The sequence below is a fragment of the Trichomycterus rosablanca genome, chromosome 25 (assembly GCF_030014385.1).
Source record: "Trichomycterus rosablanca isolate fTriRos1 chromosome 25, fTriRos1.hap1, whole genome shotgun sequence".
NCBI classification, from domain to species: Eukaryota; Metazoa; Chordata; class Actinopteri; order Siluriformes; family Trichomycteridae; genus Trichomycterus; species Trichomycterus rosablanca.
Genome location: NC_086012.1, coordinates 16,984,503 through 17,004,181, shown reverse-complemented (window position 1 = coordinate 17,004,181; position 19,679 = coordinate 16,984,503). Strand labels below are relative to the sequence as shown.

At 44.6% G+C, this 19,679-nt stretch overlaps 1 protein-coding gene across 11 annotated transcripts in view; it reads left to right on the top strand.

The window, feature by feature from the left end:
* dlg1b (discs large MAGUK scaffold protein 1b) overlaps window positions 1-19,679 on the top strand; it is a 75,449-nt gene that overhangs the window by 26,661 nt on the left and 29,109 nt on the right. For 5 of the 11 annotated variants that reach the window (XM_062988077.1, XM_062988076.1, XM_062988085.1 and 2 more), the window contains 5 exons: window positions 367-531; window positions 4,203-4,283; window positions 14,551-14,649; window positions 15,045-15,098; window positions 19,531-19,581. In XM_062988077.1, coding sequence (XP_062844147.1) covers window positions 367-531; window positions 4,203-4,283; window positions 14,551-14,649; window positions 15,045-15,098; window positions 19,531-19,581 — 450 coding nt within the window. The remainder of the gene's footprint in view (window positions 1-366; window positions 532-4,202; window positions 4,284-14,550; window positions 14,650-15,044; window positions 15,099-19,530; window positions 19,582-19,679) is intronic. The other 6 variants (XM_062988083.1, XM_062988081.1, XM_062988084.1 and 3 more) reach the window with 3 other exon arrangements.

Here is a 19,679-nt window from a genome sequence, read left to right as displayed (position 1 = left end):
CTTGCTTGTTGATTATTTATATTTAGCTCTTATGGACTGGTCAGCATTTTAAATGATTCTATACAGATTTTAAACAGTATCCAGGAGCAAACCCAGATCCTGGCGGTGGTGGGCTACCATAATGTTTATTGTAGGAAGGAGTTCATTAGAGGGATAGATGAAGTTCAGGAGGACAGATTGAGACGGTTTGAGCATGTGCAGAGGTAGGATGAGAGTTTAATGAGGAGAAGGATGCTGAGGATAGAGTTGCCAGGCCAGTAAGTAGGTTTATAGATGTGACGAGGGAGGACATGCATGTGGAACTCAGATGAGGGAGAAGGTGAAGATTTGACCATGTTTAAACCTTCTTCTTTGTGTCCTCTGCAGAAGTACAGACACAATGACGAGGACACGTCTCCTCCGGATCAGAGCTCGCCCCAGCTCACGGACGAAGCTCCGGGACCCGAGCTCGTCCAGGTGGCCGAGAAGAACATCTCGCAGATCGAAAACGTCCACGGCTTCGTGGCTCACGCGCACATTTCCCCAATGAAGGTAAGATCAGGCCAGGCTTTACATGCTTTGCCAGACAACACAAACAATCTGGTCCTACTGTGGTTTACAAGATGTAGCATAAAGCCTCCACAAGGGGGCGTTTGAGTACAAGTTTATTTAATTCTTATTATTTTCCTCTTTTGATCCAGGGTTCGAAATGTTACCAGGTCATCAAGTTTTGTTCAGCCCGCACACACACACACACACACACACACACGCTGCCAGCTCGGTATCGTCAGTCCTTTCTTTTGTCCTCACTGTAGTGAAAAGCGCTGAAGATAAAAATATGCCGCGTCGTCAGAGCGGAGAGTAATTCAGCGGGATGACACTTTCGCTGCGGGGGTTCTCACTCTCCAGCACGGCTGAAAATATAGGCCATGTTTTCCCCCAGCACGGGTCCCGTTATTAGTGTGGCACAGCTAATAGCGCAGAACAAGCGGAGCGCGCAGGATGACTTATCATTTACCGCATCTACTGTACGAACGAAGCGCTTTCTAACGCCGCTGTATTCATTTCCTGCACATGCAGTCCTATTTTCACTGTCTTCAGAAAGCTTTTTTCTATTAACGTCTTCTGCTCGAGTCTTTCTGTCTGTCATGCACATCTGAGCCAAATCGTAACGTATTTTACTTAGAACGGAAGTTTTTTTCATTAGAAAACGTCTCTCTCTGAGCACCTAAAAAATATTCCGATTTGTAGATGCAGCGACGCCTAGGTGGCACAGCGGGATATTCTGCTAGCACACCAGCGCTGGGATTCTGAACTTCCCGAGTTTGAATCTAGGTGGCTGGGTGCCCTCTAGTGGCCCTGCTGAGTCTGGTTCCTCTCAAGGTTTCGTCCTGTAATTTTCAGGGAGTTTTTCCTTGCCACAGTCAGTCGCCCTCGGCTTTCTCAACAGGAGGTTTTGTATCTGTTGGTCCATTATTTTGTAAAGTTGCTTTGAGACAATGTCTATTGTAAAAAGCGCTATATAAATAAAGTTGACTTGACTTGACGATTTTAGGTGCCTGCAGGAGATAAAATTGGCCACCAGTCTGCTGGGAGGGAAAAGACCAGACTAATAAGAGAGCGTGGTCTTCGACGCTGTGCAAGGACTCTGATTAGTAGTCCGAGGTGCCTGTACAGAGGTGGAGGAGCATGGAGTACATGCGAATAAGAAGGGGTTCTAGGGACTGCGCATGCATCGTAGGGGTCGAGGGGCAGGCGAATATATACCCTCCTCGAACACGATCGGGATCCACAGCAGCGGAAGACTGAATCGGAAGAAAAAGGGACAAAATGCATAAATAAAAACGATTTCTAGATGCAGCAGGCGTCAAGCCGAACACTGCGCTCGCACTTCAGAACAGAATTATACAAAACCAAATACTGAGATCCAGATCCAAAACCCCTAATGAGCAGCCTATGACGGCAAAATCAAACACTCTCCTTGATGATACTGAGTAATGATGAGCGAATTAATTTGCAGTTGTTATTTTTCATCCTGTGGACTCGATACAACATCAGCTGTGAATTAAATCCATGTAATACAACCCTAGGATTTAAAACGGACCATGTTCCGCCCCTCGATGAGCTTTGCAGGAGAGTTTCGGTGCATTTTTATGCCTCCCTGTTACATCGGTCCTCTCTCACGAAGCAAAACCTTCACTACGTTACCAGTGTGTGTGTGTGTGTGTGTGTTCATAGTGCTCATGGGTCTTGTTTGTGACATCCATGCACATGCATGGTGCTCGACGTGTGGCTCCCTGCAGGGCTTGGACAGCTAGCTGTATGAAACTACTGGAAATAATGTCATCTCTCGCACACACACACACACTCACACACACACACAGGATTAAAAAGCTCCAGTGTTTAATTGCAATGTTTATTTTTAAATGGTCTGTTTACTGTGCATTTTCTAGGACACAAAACCACAATATGTAAACATCTAAACAAACGATCTGATGCGTTCCTGATCCTGGTACAATCACTGACTGATTACAAGCGGCTGAGCTGCTTATGAAGTTTTAACACCTGCTTCATGTAGTAGAATGTTATTTTTATAAAAACAAGACCAGTTTTTTGGTGTAAATGTTGCACCTTTATTAATACAATCGATTAATCTTTTTCATACTTCCCTGGACCAGCAGGTTACACATGGCCCTTGAGTTCGTCTCTACTTTTGTAAAACAGAAGTAGTCAATAAAAAGCCAATTTTACATATTTAATTTAATAGCTTCTCTGCTGCTGTATGTTGTGAGACTGACCTGGAATCAGAACCGTGAACCACACTCACGCTTCAGTACGTGGGAGGAAGGAGAATGTGCGGGGTGGTCTGGGTGGCATGGACATTTGAGTGTCCCTCCCGTAGCTGCCATGCTCCAGTGCACCCCTCTGCCCTCCGATTTATGACTTCTCCGCACTGCTAACAGCACCCACATGATACCCAACACCCATAACCCTCAGCTGCCTGCTTTAAACTCACTGCACTCTCACCCCTGCTTCATCTCTCCATCACTACAGACCTTCTGCTTTACACTCATCTCTCCCGAGCGTCCTGAATAAAAGTAAAAAAGAAACAATAAGTGTGAGAACCCCTGGACACTTTTTCTGCTTTAGCAAAGTGGAAGTGTTAGTTCGATGAGCAGAGCTGTTCGACATGTTCAGCACCATCAGATCGTCCCATCGCTCAGTCTGATGAAACAAGCCGTTATCACATGCTCTGATTAATCACCTGCCATCACTGTTTGTAGCAAGATGAATACTGTGGGTGGGAAGAGAGGACTGGAGGAAAGTGCTGGTGGTGTCGATCCTGAACACGGCTCATCTCACTAGCAGCAGAGCTTTAGCTCCACCTGTTGGATTGTTCATCACGCTGCTGCACGGCCAGTGCTTTGTGTTACAGGCTTCGGCTGCTTGATGCTCACAGAGCAAAACATTCAAATTATTAGATTAGATTTGCATAGATTATGAGCAATGTGGCTAAAGATAAAGTGGATCACTAGTTCTATTAATGTCCTATTCAGGGTACTAATTTCTTGCTTGTATGTAATAAAGGGCCGAATACATAAAAAAACAATCCTCACTTTAGATAATACAGAAATAATCCATAAGTTCCCTAATAATAAAAGACTGAAAACATACACACATATATAAAACTAGCATTAAACTCGGTGAATATCACAAATTTGTTCATAACATGGCGTTATAAAAACAAACAAACAAACAATTATGTAATAAAGGGGGTCAGACGTTCTTTTAAAGTAAACTTGTTGGGGCTGCACTTCAGGACTTAGGAAGAAATAACTATGCAGTACAGACTTAAACAGCTGTCCCCAATTTATTATTTTTGGCACCACAGACCGTGGCAAACTTGTGTCTTGGTATTTAAGGGATAAAAATCATGTGTTGTGTTTTTTTTTATTTAATTTAAATTCAAGCTGATGTGATAAATTCCAGTGATGCTAAATACTTGCTGTGGCTCTTGACGTGACGCTGAGTTAAGCTCACACGCCCATTTTCACAACACTCGTACCCTGAGCATCCTTCATCAGGTCTGCTGGACGTCGTCCCTCGCCGATGACCTCCGTCTCTTCACACTAAACACTTCTAAACACCCGTCAGTACAGTGCGAGCTGTAATAAGCTGAGTTGAGTATCACCCACACACCCCAATCTCCCCTCCCTCTATAGGTTGAGTCTCTGGAGTGCATCTTCGATGGGCCGGCCACACCCGCCGAGAGTCCTCTCCTCAGCCCGTCCACCTCTCACCAGGTAATGGTGGCGAGTAGATGTTCGGTAGTCCGGCCCGGTTCTGTTTTGTCATGTGGCTGTCCGTCGTGTCGCAGGCTTCACGGTCTCTGATGTGCATGACTTCAAACACTGTGAGCTTCTCTGTGTGGTCGTGTTCGGTCTTGGCCGGCTGAGTGTAAAATTGGTTTGGTCAGCAGGTGTGTTCGTGTTAGATTTGAGCCTCTGGCCACCGATTGTTGCTTTTTTGCTGAATCTAGAGTGTGTCAGCGCTCATGTAACGCATGATGACCTGCACAGAAGCACCTTCGCTTCTATAATGCACGGCTAAACGTCTGTTTTAGGGCTTTTCGTAGGACTGCTCTGAATTAACTACATGGCTGTGATGTTCTTTGGCTGTTTAGATAAAATGTGCTCAGTTTTGGTTCACTGATAGATAAGTAACTGTTATCACTTATACCATACTTTAAATTCTCTGTATTTCTTTATGCTGTGTAAGATAAAGACACTTGGAATATTGTGGTCTGTGGCGCTGGACTTTAACCTTTGTGTTTTATGGGCACATTATACGTATATTAATATACATACAGGGGCAGCAGGGCGGCACGGTGGGTAGCACTGTCGCCTCACAGCAAGAAGGTCCCGGGTTTGATCCCCAGTTTGCATGTTCTCCCTGTGTCTGCGTGGGTTTACTCTGGGTGCTCCGGTTTCCTCCCACATTGAGGTGAACTGGAGATACTAAATTGTCCATGACTGTGTTCGATATAACCTTGTGTGAACTGATGAATCTTGTGTAATGAGTTACTACCGTTCCTGTCATGAATGTAACCAAACATGGCGTTAAAATCCTAATAAATAAACAAACAAACGAACGAGGGCAGCATGGTGGCGCGGTGGGTATCGCCGTCACGTCACAGCAAGAAGGATCTGGTTCTAATTCTCAGCCTGGGCAGCCAGGGTTCTTTCTTTGGAGTTCGCATGTTCTCCTTCTAGTAGGCCAGTGTTCTATGAGTGTAAGTGTGTGTGTGGGTGCCTTGTGATGGACTGGCGACCTGTCCGGGGTGTTTCCCGGCCTTCGTCCAATTAATCGGACCCACCGCAACCCTGACTAAGTATAAAGCTGTCGTAAACAGACAATGAATGAATGAGTTAACACAGTTTATTCAGTATTTTATTTTGGTTTAAGCACATAAATGGGACAGTGGTAGTCTAGTGGGTAGAGCTTTGGGCTATCAACTGAAAGGTTGAGAGTCTGAATCCCGGTTCTGCCATGCAGCCACTGTTGGGTCCTTGAGCAAGGCCCTTAACCCTCTTCGCTCCAGGGGGTGCCGTACAATAGCTGACCTTGTGTTTTGTACACATGTATATGTATATACGACAAATAACGTCCTTCTATAAATGTATACGTATAGTTCTAAATACCAAGGTTAGAGACGTTATGTGTCATTTAAAATAAACGTATGCAGTCTGGTTGAATACTTGTGTGTTGATATAAATGCCAGGAAGTCTTCGGGTCACTTTCCTGTATGAATAAACACTCATCACAGTTTGTCTCACATTTCCTGTAAGTGATGCACGGTCCTTCGTAGCTGCTAAGTAGTACGTTTAATCCGTGCGTGTTACGAGGATGACGCATCGAATGCAAAGACAATAAAACTGAGAGGATGTAGGTGAGGTCAGGCTGTGAAGATGCTCTGAACAGTCGGCACACACACACTACCTGAGCACTGAAGTCTCAGTCTGGACACAGAACCAGTGTGGAAGCGAGGCAGATGCCTGTTCTGGGTCTGGATGTTTCCTGCTGACTCATTTGGAGGTTTTTGGAGGAGGCAGACGAGGCACTTCTGCTCACAAGACTGACTGGACCTGCACGCCAGAAGCCTCGTCTGTATCTGGAAACGATATAAACAGATCCGGACGGAGAGAGTGAGGGCAGGGAGGAGGTAAATAAATCAGTATTTCGGGCAGACGGGGATCGTGAGAGTCTCTCCTGCGCCGTGTCGTTTATCTCTCTCGGTTTCTCGCTCTCTCACGATCTCACCCTCCGCTGCAGCAGTGTGCGTCAAACAGCCACTGCCTCTCGTCACAAGTCCACGCCACCTGAGAGAGATGTTTTTGTTTCCGGCGCTCACGCCAAGCGTCTCGGAGACGCCCGCGTAGGAAGACCTGCCGAGCCGGAGCGTGAAGCCTGCGTCCGCGTCTGACCCCGCCAGCCCACGATGCTCAATTCGGTGTGGTACGCCAAAAAGATGGGTCGGCGCATCATGGGCACCCTGAGGAGAACCAAGAGGCTGCATTTGCACTTGTTGGTGAGTCTTGATTGTTATGACTGATGAACGAGCGCAGTGGAATCAGTTCCATGCTGATCTGTCAGGGTTATCTCTATTGCGATTTATCGATATGAGCGCTGGTTTTATTTACGATGGCTTGGAGAAAGATGAAAATGTGGTTGTCAGTCTGATTGGCATCTGGTTCTGCATTGATAGTCGATGGTGCGTCATTTCAAGCTGGTACGTCATTGTGTGTGAAAGCTTCCTTCAGTTTTGGGATAATGCTCACATTCACCAGGTTTATTGCAGAAGCAGCAGACTGGGGTGTCCAGTAATGGGAAAACGTGGATGCACATACCTCTTCATCCTGCTGCCTGGCAACCTGCATGCTCATGTCATGCAGCAGTGCTCAGGATCTCTAACACTCACACTAACACACATCACTCGCTACAGGAGTCGTGTTAGTGCTGTGAAATGCCCTCGTATTCTTCAGCATGTGGATTTTTCTTTTACTTAAATAAGCACCATAACATAACCTGCAGTGTTTATTGTTAAATCATCTGTTTACAGAATATATGATAATGGAATTCGTTGTGCGTTATAAGCGTGTGTTGCTTAATTCATGGGCGCCACCTACCAAGGCTCTTGATTTGAAGCTTATTAATCAACGAATATCATCAGCTGGTGGCTACAATAGACAACAATAAATAATAATAAAGAAAAATAACATTAGTAAAGCTGAATGTTTGGGAAGCTTTGCCCAATTCTAGCCCTGATGAAGGCGGAGGACGTTGTTTTGTGCGTGTAATATGCTGATTGGTTTACCTACAGACTTTTTTCGGCCTGTTGGTGTACCTGTTTGGTTTAGGTCTTTGCTGATGGTTTTGGATATGGAACTAAGTCGGTGCTGTAACTCACATGGTGGCCTTCGCTTTTTCATTTTACATTTACATTTTCGAGTTTGCATGTTCTCCCCGTGTCTGCATGGGTTTCCTCCGGGTGCTCCGGTTTCCTCCCACAGTCCAAAGACGTGCAAGTGAGGTGAATTGGAGATGCTAAATTGTCCATGACTGTTTGATATAACCTTGCGTGAAGATAAACTACCGTTTCCTGTCATGAATGTAACCAAAAGTGTAAAACATGACGTTAAAATCCAGGTTATTCCAACCTTGCATTCAGTGTTTCTAGTGTTTCTCTGGTGGACCAGACATACCCGCACCCCATAAAAATAAAAACTGTATGTGTTGTCATGTTGTTTACCCCCAATATTTATGAATATTCATCTCGCCCAGCTAGGAAGGGAAAAGCCAGCCTACAGAATGTCCTAGCCAGCCTGATGCAAGGCGTTTTAACTAGCCCCAACAGGCTACTGATCTTATTTCTGTCATGGTTAGTCTGTTGTTCCAATCTGTTGCTACCTGTATCTGTTGGCATCGACGCCGCCGTGTCACTACAGCCTGCAGTACGATGCTCTAATTGTCAGTTAGCAAGATGACAGCTAGGACGTCTCAGCCCCGAGAAAAGGCTCCGAACGGCGTTTGCTGGGATCTCATTAGACATGCACACTGTGTGTTATGGGGTAATTGGGAACATCTTATTGATGGCCTGCCATGTCTGTTGACAGGTTTTTATTTGTATAGCAGAGAAGTACTGTAGATGCTTGGCACTTGTTTCCATCGCCATCTCCGAATTGATTGTCGAGGCAAAAAGACAAAAGCGCCGCGTGTGCCGAGGGATTTTTCACCGCAGTCGTGGGAGATGATTTTAAAACGGCGTGGCATGAATCACGACCTGAGATACGAGGAACCATTTGATTATTCCTGATCACCTGGACCGACTCTCCTCCCCGTGTTCATGCATCTGGACGCCGATGTTTTTCTACCGTACCCGTGAAAATGTCAGCGGATGAATCTGAGGGGCGTGGCGTAGGGCCGGGAGACCGGAGCCTGAGTGGGGAAATCCTGCTGGCTCTGTCAGATGTCTGAGCCGTTGCCATGGATTTGACTCCCTCAGGAGTGGAAGCTGAGCCTGGCGACGGAATTATCCGACACCTGTGGCACATCTTCGGAAGCCTCAGGCCTTCCCTCGGAGCTCCAGCGGAGGACGTTATTTCGTGCCTGTATGCCGTTAGGCGTATCAGCTTGTTGGTGTGCTTGCTGTGGTTTTGTTTATTAGTTGATGGTTTTATTCCTCTGTGCCTGTTTGGTTTAGATTTCTGCTCATGGTTTTGGAAATGGAACTAAGTCGGTGCTGTAACTCACATGGTGGCCTTCGTGTTTCCAGTTTGATGGATGATCTTGGTGGGACACAAGGGTATTACTATAGCAACCGTGTTAAGATTGAGTGCCCGGTCCTCATTTGCTCGGCGTTTGAGTTCTTCCTCTAACCTCCCCGTTGCCGATTCATGGAACGCTGCTGCTCGAGAGCTTTGCTCACATCTTTCCTTGCACTCTTTTTCGTGGAATCAACTGCTCCCGCTGTACCTCATCCTCTGGGTGTGGCTTGCTCTCCTCCCGGGCGCGAGGGTGCATCCGAAGTGTCCCGGAGTCATCAGGGCGCTGCACAGATGAGACCACCAGATACCGCCCAACGCAGGAAGTCGCTCTCTTAATCAAGGCAGCTGTTCGGAAGACGCGCCCTCCCCCCTCGGCTCGGGGCTAGATTTCCCTCTCGAGCCGAGCCCGTCCGCCGGTGATGAACTACATATTTGGCGGGAACACCTTGTACTCCAGGGGGAGTCGGGGTGGCAGCACCAGCTCGACCCACGGCGGCTCGGTGGGACCCAGGCTCCGGCAGTGGTCCATGCGCAGCTCCTGCGAGGAGCCTCCCGAGCCCAATCCTTCACGCTGGCGCCGCATTTTGAACGTCCTGACTCGCCTTCATGCGTTTACTGACTGTGTCATAGCCAGACCCAACCAGGTAAGATCAGCTGGAAGGTAGAGCAAAACCGTGTGGACCAAGGGGTGGAAGTTTTGCTCAGATGATACGGCTGTTTTGTAAACATGTTATTGATGAGTGTGAAAGATTTCTAACTTTGATATTGGTGGGTAGTTTTGGTGCTTTAGCATTTTACTACTTATTTGACGATAGTATTAATATCTATATCTATTGCTCAGTTTTTAATTCTAAATACACTCGGGCTAGTTTCTATGGTGTTGAAATTGCACTCTGTGAGGTTACTTCAGGTAACTGTAGGTCAGTTCAAGGTCAAATGAAGTCTATTAATTTTAGTATCTAAAAAGTTTGCATTTAAAACAATTGTATATCAAAGTTTTTATTCTGTGTGTGTTTGTGTGTGTGCTGTAAAAACTATAGAATCTGCTACACAGAAAAAATACATAGGAAACTCATACACACACACACACGCAGCATACTGTACACAGTAGAACTGGAGGGAACACCATGCGAGACAGGAACATTCATACAGATTCATACTTATGATTTATTAACCTACAGTATTGTAAAATACGAGAGTTGAAATTTAGTGGGAAGTGTAACAGTGGTGGGAAAAACAGCCTAACCACTGGGAGGTGCACTTATCAGTGCACTCTCAGTGCTGGTCCCATGTCCATACCTGTCAGGAAAGTGCTAAGCAGGTACGCAGACCTGAATGATTCTCTGTAGTGGCACCTAAATATGGAAGCAGTCGAAAGAAGGGCTTGTTTTTAGACCTGTGCACTTATCAATCACTTAATAACTGTCCTGCTATAGTGTATTTAGATTTATTGAGTGTATCTTATGTAACTCATGACAGTCTTGTAATGTGATCTGACTCTAAAGTAATGTTTACAATCCTAACATACAGTTTAAAATGCAGTGTCAGTCTTCTAGTGAAGTATTTGTACTGTTTGTTTGCTCAGCCACTAGATGGCACTCTGATGGTTTTATTTAAGAAGGTCTAACTGGTCTGTTCATGGCATCTAGTGTTTATCATTCTCACCGAATACAAATCAGTATTTACATCCTCCATAAATCAGCAAAATTACTTTTTCTCTTTGTGTACTTTGGATTGTAAAATGGCATCATTAGAGTCTAGTCGAACCCTGGCTAGACAGAATCGATTGTCAGTCATTTTTTCCTAATTATATCTGCTTGTGGGTTTTGCTTCGCTGCATCAAAATCAGACTCAAATGTTTTGTTTTAATTCAAGATCTGTAATGATTTAAAACTTAATCTCCAGTACAGTTACTATCACTGTTCTCTGAACAATGCTCTTATATGCTATTTACCCTTCTCTTTATTATTTAACCAATATAAACAGCTTTTGGATTCATAGAGTGACGAGTGAGCCACCTGTCACGATAAACACACCAACACAAACCCAAATCTCCAAACTTCCACACTGTTGCTTGCCTTTATAAGTAAAACAAACAAGACAGAAGTTGATTTGGCAGCTTTAAAAATCATCCTAGCCGTAACTGAGCCCGACTCTGTCAATCCAGACGTTTGCATTTATACTTCAGTAGAGCGTCCAGACCCTCAGAGCTTTAAAACTGATTCAGCTCAGGTTTCTCACCTATTACTTTAGATGTGAAAACACCTTCGGAAGATCGTCATCACATCTAGGAGCAATTTGGAGCAGATAGTCCACATTCTGCCTGTCAGGGGGGATGTGAGGAAACCACAGTTCCTGAATAAAGCCCTGCGATGGATTGGTGCTTGTCCAGGGTATTCGTGGACCCTGTAAATCATATCATTCTTTAAGATGCCACCATTGCCAATTGGTTCACCCCAGGCATTACAGGTACATTAGTTTGGGAAACAGAGGCCTATACTATACACCAGTGTTTACCAAAAGTCTGCCACTCAAGGCAGTCTGGGTGTGGCTGTAGAATCCGGTTTAAAGTGTATAATTATTATTAATATTAAAGGTAGTAATATGAATAATGATATGAAGATTATTACTCGAGTTTGGGAATCATGAGTGTGATTTAGATGTGGTTTAAACAAGGGATTATTTATAGGGCTGCCCTAAAGGACAAGATAAAATAAGCAGACAGAAACATAATACCTATCTTGCCATAAAATATGACATACGAGGTAAACATGGCATTAAAATCCAAATAAATAAATAAAATAGGGCTGCCCTGACTCAGAAAGGTTAGGGAACCACTGATAAACACACATTTTTACTATCTCTTGTGATCCCATAAGAATGTGCACTCAGGGCTGTTTGCCAATCAGACGTCTGTTGGCGCAGTTGGCTTGTGTGTTGAACTCGAGCTCACCATCGATTATTCATGCCAGGAAAAAGCCCCACAGCTCCTGCTGGCCGTGCCCATTGGAACTCGCTAATTTGTGCACGGAGACGAGAGCGAGAGTAAACGAATGCGTGTGAGCCACTCGCAGCCCACGCGTCTCACATTTACACAGTCGCGCGAGCCGCCACGGAAGCCTGGATTAAACTTCCTTCTGCTCGGTGGTGGTTCCTCAGAATCCCTCCATATCTGTGCAGCAGCGATCGTCCACCATGACCACCCATTACCCCAGTCGTGGCACAAACGGAAGGATTCCCAACATGAAGAATACTCCTGATTCAAAATCAAACCTCGGGCAGAACATCTCTCAGCCTCAGACTCACCCACAGACGCAACCGCCGTCCATTCTCCGCTGGAACCCTGCCCACGATGTCTGCTGCACTTCCTCCACGCCGCCCACCAGCGCTGGCAAGAGCCGGATTAAGTTTGTGAACCTGCGAGACAGCGTGAAGGGAAGTCCCACCAAGAGTACGGCTAAAGTCAGCAGCCCGGTTCAAAGCTTTCCCATCAGGGAGCACAGACTCTGGGCCCCCATGGCCTTCGACAGGGTACGTAAGTCACACTGGAGATGGGTCGAGCTCTGGAATTACTTTGAGCGCACTTGTTGGGTCAGTGGGTGTTCCTGTCTGATTGAGGTGTTGTGGTTTGGATGTAAATATGGAATTTTTCTTTCTACTTTATTACTGGTCCAGGGCAAACTTGCATTTCTTCAAAATGTGGCTAGTTAGTGGCTTGTTTGATTGGCTGGATACCCCTGGTCCAGTTCATTAACTGGATGTAATCCGAGACAGCCTTTGAGATGCCTGAAAATCCCTTTAATAACTCGAGCTGCATAACATGTATTTGTCAAGTAATCACAATTGAAGATTAATGATTTTATAAATAACCTTGCTGGTAGATGGTGTCTGTTGTTAGCTGTTGTTTTCTATTTTTTCCAGCTTTGTTTTATGGGAAAGTGGTAGCCTAGATTGTAGGTTTAAACTTTGGCTCCATGCAGCCACTGTTGGACTCTTGAGCAAGGCCCTTAACACTCGAGACAAGCCGGGATACGCAGAAACAGAATTTCATCGTACTCTTCACATGTACAGGAATATATGACGAAATAAAGCCATTCTGTTCTATATTATTTTATTTTCCATATCTCAGGTGTGCACAGCTAGCACCCTCTGCTTCCTTCCTCAGCCAGATCCTTGACTTTGATTGATGTTTGAGACACCATACTAACTATGGTTGAGAGATAATATGCTATTGTAGGCGTATTGCATCATATTGCAATATTATTTGCTGCTATTGCGGTTGCAGTCGTTCTATCATACTGAGCATCGCTGTATGATAGAATGACTGATCAGCTCGCTCACTCGTTCTGAATTTTACCTAATTGTTTACGGCTTCTCCTCCGGCGTATTAAGCAGCGTCGTGGTTTTATAGCTCGGCGCCCACAGTTTAGCTTCTGTGTTTTATTTAAGAGATGAATAAACAGGAACCAGTCAGTGGAGTTTTGATGTTGTATCATTAAGAGAACTGAGATAATGCACTCCTCTGTTTGACTCTCGGCTCTGTTACCGGTCGGCTGGGCATCCTCTAGTCGGCACAATTGGCCTCCAGTCTGTCGGGTGGGAAAGACCTGACTAAGGGGTGGGGTTATCAACACTGTCTAAGGACCTTGGTTGCCTAGGGCATCTGTACAAAAATTGGAGGAGCGTAAAGCTCTAGGACGTGCGAAGCTACCAAAGTATGGGCAGATAAGAAGGGATTGGTGGACTGTGCGCACGTCAGAGGGAGTGTGCACCAGGCCTGGCCGTTGGGGTCCCCAGCAGTGGATTGGCTATGCTAAATTGGGAGAAAAAGGAGGTAAATACATAAAAAAGTAGCCTTTATGTTTGCTTTTGGGTTAAATCTGGTTTAAAGCAGTTGTGTTTAACTCCTGGGTCACAAGCTGGCACAATTTGGTGATTTTATTCTCCTCGAACAATCTGTGTGTGTGTTAGATGAAGAAAATAGCACCACTTCAGTGAACTTTGTCTCTAAATGAGCATTTGAACGTAGCATGCAGAAATCTGGGTCTTCTCGATGTCTGTTAAGCGTCTCTCGCATCCTCAGCTCTCAGATCTGTATTAATAATAATACAATGTTTCCTGTTACTTAGAACGACTGTGTGCTTGTACGTGTTTATAAGCTGTTAGCACGATGGCCTACATTTGCTCATATATAGGTTGCATGGTTTGATGAGCAGGGTTGCCAGATTACAGCTATGGAAAGCAGACTTGATATGGCATCCTTTGCTGATGTACTTACCACATCGCACTTGCATAATGGTCAAACGTCCCAACATACTTTGTTGTTGGAACTAACTAGCATCACTTTTGCCTGTGAACGTTTCTTCTGTGTGTGTGTGTGTGTGTGTGTGTGTGGATACACGTGTGATTATTTATTAACATTAAATAAACCAGATAAACTATGTTTTAAACAAGCTGCGTCTCAAATAGTGACGCCATCGTTGCTGTACTAATTAGAATAATTATGGATGTAGGTGGTTTGAGACACAGCATGGTGGTTTAAGAGAACTACTGTCCATTACTGGCTTTTCATGTGCATCGTGACACCCCAGTATATACAGAAATGGTATTACAGCTACACACACACACACACACACACACACCATTTCACCCCCATTACCCTTCTGTTTTATTTTATAGTTATATATGTGTACATATGTGTGTGTATGTGTGTGTGACCTGACCTCTTCCCCATACTATTGTTTAGCAGACAGATGCTGCCCCTCCCTCCTCTTCCATAATCCCTGTGATCCCAATCTCGCCTGTCCCATCGGAGGCCGCCGTCATCCCTTCACCGACGTCACAGGTCTTTTATTTTTTTCATCCATTTCTCCTTCCCCCCCCCCCCCCCCCCTGTTCTGTCTCCCCCACTCTTTCTCTTTTCCCCTTTCTGTTGGTCATTTGCTCTGTTAATGGGGCTGGAGAGATTACCGGCCCCACACAAAATCAGTCCCACACAGCTAAAACGAAGTGTACGGATCTGCTCTGGCATTATTATTCACCCTGCATTATAGAACTCATGTACGTTTATACTCCGGCCTCGGTCTGGTGCGGGCGCCAATGCTGCTGTGTGTAGCACCATGAGGAGAGTAAGTCACCCTTTTTACCGCATGGCACAGTGAAAGCGGTTTGATTGACCACTCCACTATAGACGTGACCGATGCGTGTCGTTTCTGTTTAACCCTGTTTTATTTCTTGCAGGCAAATCCTCCTCCTGTCGTGGTAAATACAGAGAGTCTGGATTCAGCTCCGTATGTAAGTCTTTCTACGTTCTGTTCATATTCAGTTTTATATAGCAGTTATGATCAAATCTGATCTGTTTTTAAGGGTAATAATCGCTCTCCAGTTTCAAACAATCAGCTTTTTAGTGAAGTCATGTCTTTTCCGCCGGTCTTTTAAAAAAAATCACGTTTTTATTGATGAAATGCCTGGAAAGTATTCTGTAACTTCAACTATAATCCCAAACCAAAGCCCACCAATCACAGACAGTGATGCACCAGACGTTTAGTCATAGAATTCATTTAACTGAGCTGAAAATCGGGAAACACTCTGAACAGGGCGCCAGTCCATGATGGGCCAGACACACACACACTTATGCTTATGACAGTTTTTAGTAGCTCTAATTGACCTGACTGCACGTCTTTGGACTTGTGGGAGGAAACCGGAGCACCCGGAGGAAACCCACACGGACACAGGGAAAACATGCAAACTCTACACAGAAAAGACCCTGGCCATCCAGCCAAGAAATCGAACCCAGGCTCTTCTTACTGTAAGGCAGTATTATTCAAATGAGTAAATAACTAACCATCTAGCAAACAAGCCAGCTAAATAATGGCCAAAACAATGATATTTAAAGATAGAGAACTATATTCGTTTTATACATTTTGTACAGTAGATGTATTATTGTAAAAGTAGTTTTCTTATAAATAGGGATGTAACGATACTCTACCCACGATGCGATGCTCAATGCACTATATGTTTTTTTCCCGATTTTTTAAAACTGAAATTGAAGACAAATTATAACAGTTTCCTTTTATTGTTTCTTTAAAAAAATAAATAAATAAAATACTGTATTTGTGATTCTTTTATTTATCTAAATAATGAATGTCCTTTTATTTCTGAGGTGGGTACAAACTATGCAAAACATTTTTGAATTAAGCCCAATTTGGCTGAAAAACCCAGAATTTGGCAACCAGGCATATAGCCCCAGTGACGTCAACCAGGCGAGGTGAATAGCGCCAGTGCCTTCTGCTGTTTAAAGTGAATATCGATTCTTTTTACATGTCAAATTGATTTGAATCGTGGAATTTTTGAATCGGTTATTAACTGTATTGTGGTGCATCATTACATCCTTACTTATAAAGGCCCTGTTCTTATTTTTTACCTTACATCAAGCCTCACAGTCCTCCTAGCTGAAAAGTGAGAACATACCTCTGGCCATGTGGTATAAATCATCCATGTTGCTATAATTCTATTTATAAAATGTAGTCGGACTGGGAATTATTGTATTAAATCTTAGCAAGTACCCCGCTGTGTGGTCAGCACTTTTAATATCTTGGATCAACACTGTAAATATATGAGACATCAGCTGTTCAGAGCAGTCGGGTCAGAAATTTATGGGTCAAATAAAATTCCCAAAAGTGAGGTTGGACTGCTGATAAAAAAAAGCTTCTGCTATACATGTTTAAGTGCGCCTGGGTACAGCATTAGTAACGCAGCGTCCCCCGAGGCCTCCTGCGGTGAAGGAGGGTAAGTACAATATTAATCTCCTCCTTTGGGGAATGTGTGAGCTTTTCCTGCGTACACACACTGTTGTCAGGTTCTGCTGTAAAAGCACCACGCTGAGCCCCGAGGTACTTGTTACCTCTCTGTCTCTTATAATTAAGGCCCCTGTAATTGGTGTCCGTGTGGTCATTGCTGGGTTATTAATGCACCAGCCTCAGTGTTTATGCTACAGTAAGATTGGCATCTGCGTGGATCCAGGCGTTACTGCATCAGTGACCTCGATCACCAAAACACCGGAGTACTACTGTTACCAAAATCTTGCGCTACCCCACAACCGCTGAGATCGTGAGCTCTACAGATCAAATCTCAGCTGTGCTATTGACCAGCCAGGCACAACTGGCTGTGCCTAAGGGCCTCTGCTGCTCTCTGTAAGACTCCGTCTCTTGGTGAAGGCCCGGAGTTTTTAGCATCGGAGTAAGTTGCAGTTGGGGATTCGGAAACCTCTGGAATAGTTGTTCAAAGCTGCAGCACATAATGATGCACTATTTTGCTTCATAAATCTGTTCTTTTATAATTTGTCATGTAAGGTTTGAAGTCAAATGTTGTACCTTATTATGGATTGAGCCCTAAACTTCAAGCTAAGGCACACTGTATGACCTTTATATAAATGTGTATTGACTTGCTCAGACACTGGATTATTTTGCACAATACAGACCATATTTCTACCAGGAGGATTTCCAAATCCCTTAACGCCCTAATTTACCCAGCCCAGCTTTAAATCGGTTGATTATTGTATAGCATGTATAGCGATTTTTCTGAATGAAACACTAGTAAATAATACTCGAATCAAATCAGGCTTTCCAGAGACATTTCCATCCACACGTTACATAATCAATCAGACCGAGGGTCAGGCGTCTGTCGCTTCCTTCTCTGACGTCTCTGACTTCTCCGTCTCGGCCCCTTTGATTGATGCTCGTCAACCTCCAAGCAGGGAAGCAGCTGGTGTTCTTCAGATTGTCAAATAGAGAACAAAAGATCCTGATGAGCAGAGATTACACGTCTGATTCTGAGAGTCCCGTATAAGCGCTGAATCAGCTGCACGGATGTACGGAGAGCTCGAGGAGTCGGGGAGTTGGAATCCAAATAAGAACCGCTGCAGATGAATGATTATCGTGGAAAATTCAGAGAACGTTAGAGAATTTGATTGTACTGTACATGTGTATACACCGACGAGGCATAACATTATGACCATTGACAGGTGAAGTGAACAGCACTGATTATCTCATCATCACGGCACCTGTTAGTGGGGGGGATGTATTACACAGCAAGTGAACATTTTATCCTCAAAGTTGATGTTAGAAGCAGGAAAAATGGACGAGCGTGAGGATTCGAGCGAGTTTTGAGACAAGGGCCAAATTGTGATGGCTAGACGACTGGGTCAGAGCATCTCCAAAACTGCAGCTCTTGTGGGGTGTTCCCGGTCTGCAGTGGTCAGTATGTATCAAAAGTGGTCCAAGGAAGAACAGTGGTAAACCGGCGACAGGGTCATTGATGCACGTGTGGTCCTATCCAACAGACGAGCTACTGTAGTTCAAACTGCTGAAGAAGTTCATGCTGGTTCTGATAGAAAGGAGTCAGAATGCACAGAGCATCAAAGCAGCAAAAGGGTCACCAACACAATATTAGGAAGGTGGTTTTAATGTAATGCCAGTTTGGTGTATACATGTAAGACAAATAAAGGTGTCCCATCTGCTCTAGATCATCCTTAAACACATATCTGAGTATCATAACAGATCAAATATCATTAAACAAAAGCACCAGCATCAGTACTGAAGTCCCGATCAACATCTGGAAGTGGGTTCAGGATTGTGTGTGTGTGTGGTGATGAGCTCAGCTGCTCTGCTATCATTACCGTTATTAATTCCTGCCTTGCGGTGCTTCAATAATGAGTTTATTTTCCTGCATTCGTGGAGTAAACCCGCTGTCACACAGTGTGTCAGCCATAATGAACGCGGAGGCACTGTGTAGCTAACACACTAAACTAGCTACTTACCGTAGACCCCGCTGTCCAGATGATGTTTGGGTGGTGGACCGTTCTCAGCACTGCAGTCGCACTGACATGGGTTACATGGGCGTTTAATATAAAAAAAACATAATAGTGATGATGGGCACTTAAATGGCACAGCAGTCTGTTAAGGTCTGAGATCCGGGTTCGAATCTCAGAGGATCTGTTGGTCAGCCGGACATCTACACAGACATGATTGGCTGTGTCTGGGCGGCATCAGAATGGATGGATGAGCTGGCATGGTACCCTGTCCAGTGTTCCTGCCTTGTGATTAGTGGTTCCCATTAAAACTTGACCCACCACAACAACTTTCTATGATCTTTCAGCATATATGTGGGTTTCCTCTGGGTACTCTGTACCAAAGCATGCCAGTAGGTTGATTAGCACAGCTAAATTGAGTAAATTAGAGAGTTTATAGTGATCTGAAATTGATTGGTACCTGTGTATCTATGGTGTATTCATGTGCAACCCTGGACAGAAACTGGTACTGAAGATGATTAAACAAATCTCTCTCTCTCACACACACACACACACACACACACACACACACACACACACACACACATATATACATATAAATGACTATTCTTATCCATATACTGTATTGGTTTCTCACTCTGTAGCCAACTCACTTCAGCCTGTGTTAGACGGAGCAGTAACGACTTGGTTGATGACTGTGACTCCCAGTAAAAATAAGTCTTAGCTGCAATACAGTCAAACACTGTTATTACGGACAATTCAACGATTTGTTTATAACTCTTCAAAAGACTTCTTAATGCTCCATTAGTTTCTCGGTTCGCTTTCTGGTGGTCAGATCTTTCATAAATGTTCAAGCTGGGCCTGCTTCAGCCATTACTGACACTCATTCGGTGTATTACGTTGGTATTTTTTCTCTAGGTAAATGGCACGGAGGCGGACTACGAGTACGAGGAGATTACGCTGGAGCGGGTGAGTGGAGCCATCGCATTACTGCCCCGATTTAGCTGGAAGTGCTTTGACTGGAAGTGGAAATCTGTAAATGACATGTCCGTGATATTCTGGGCCGG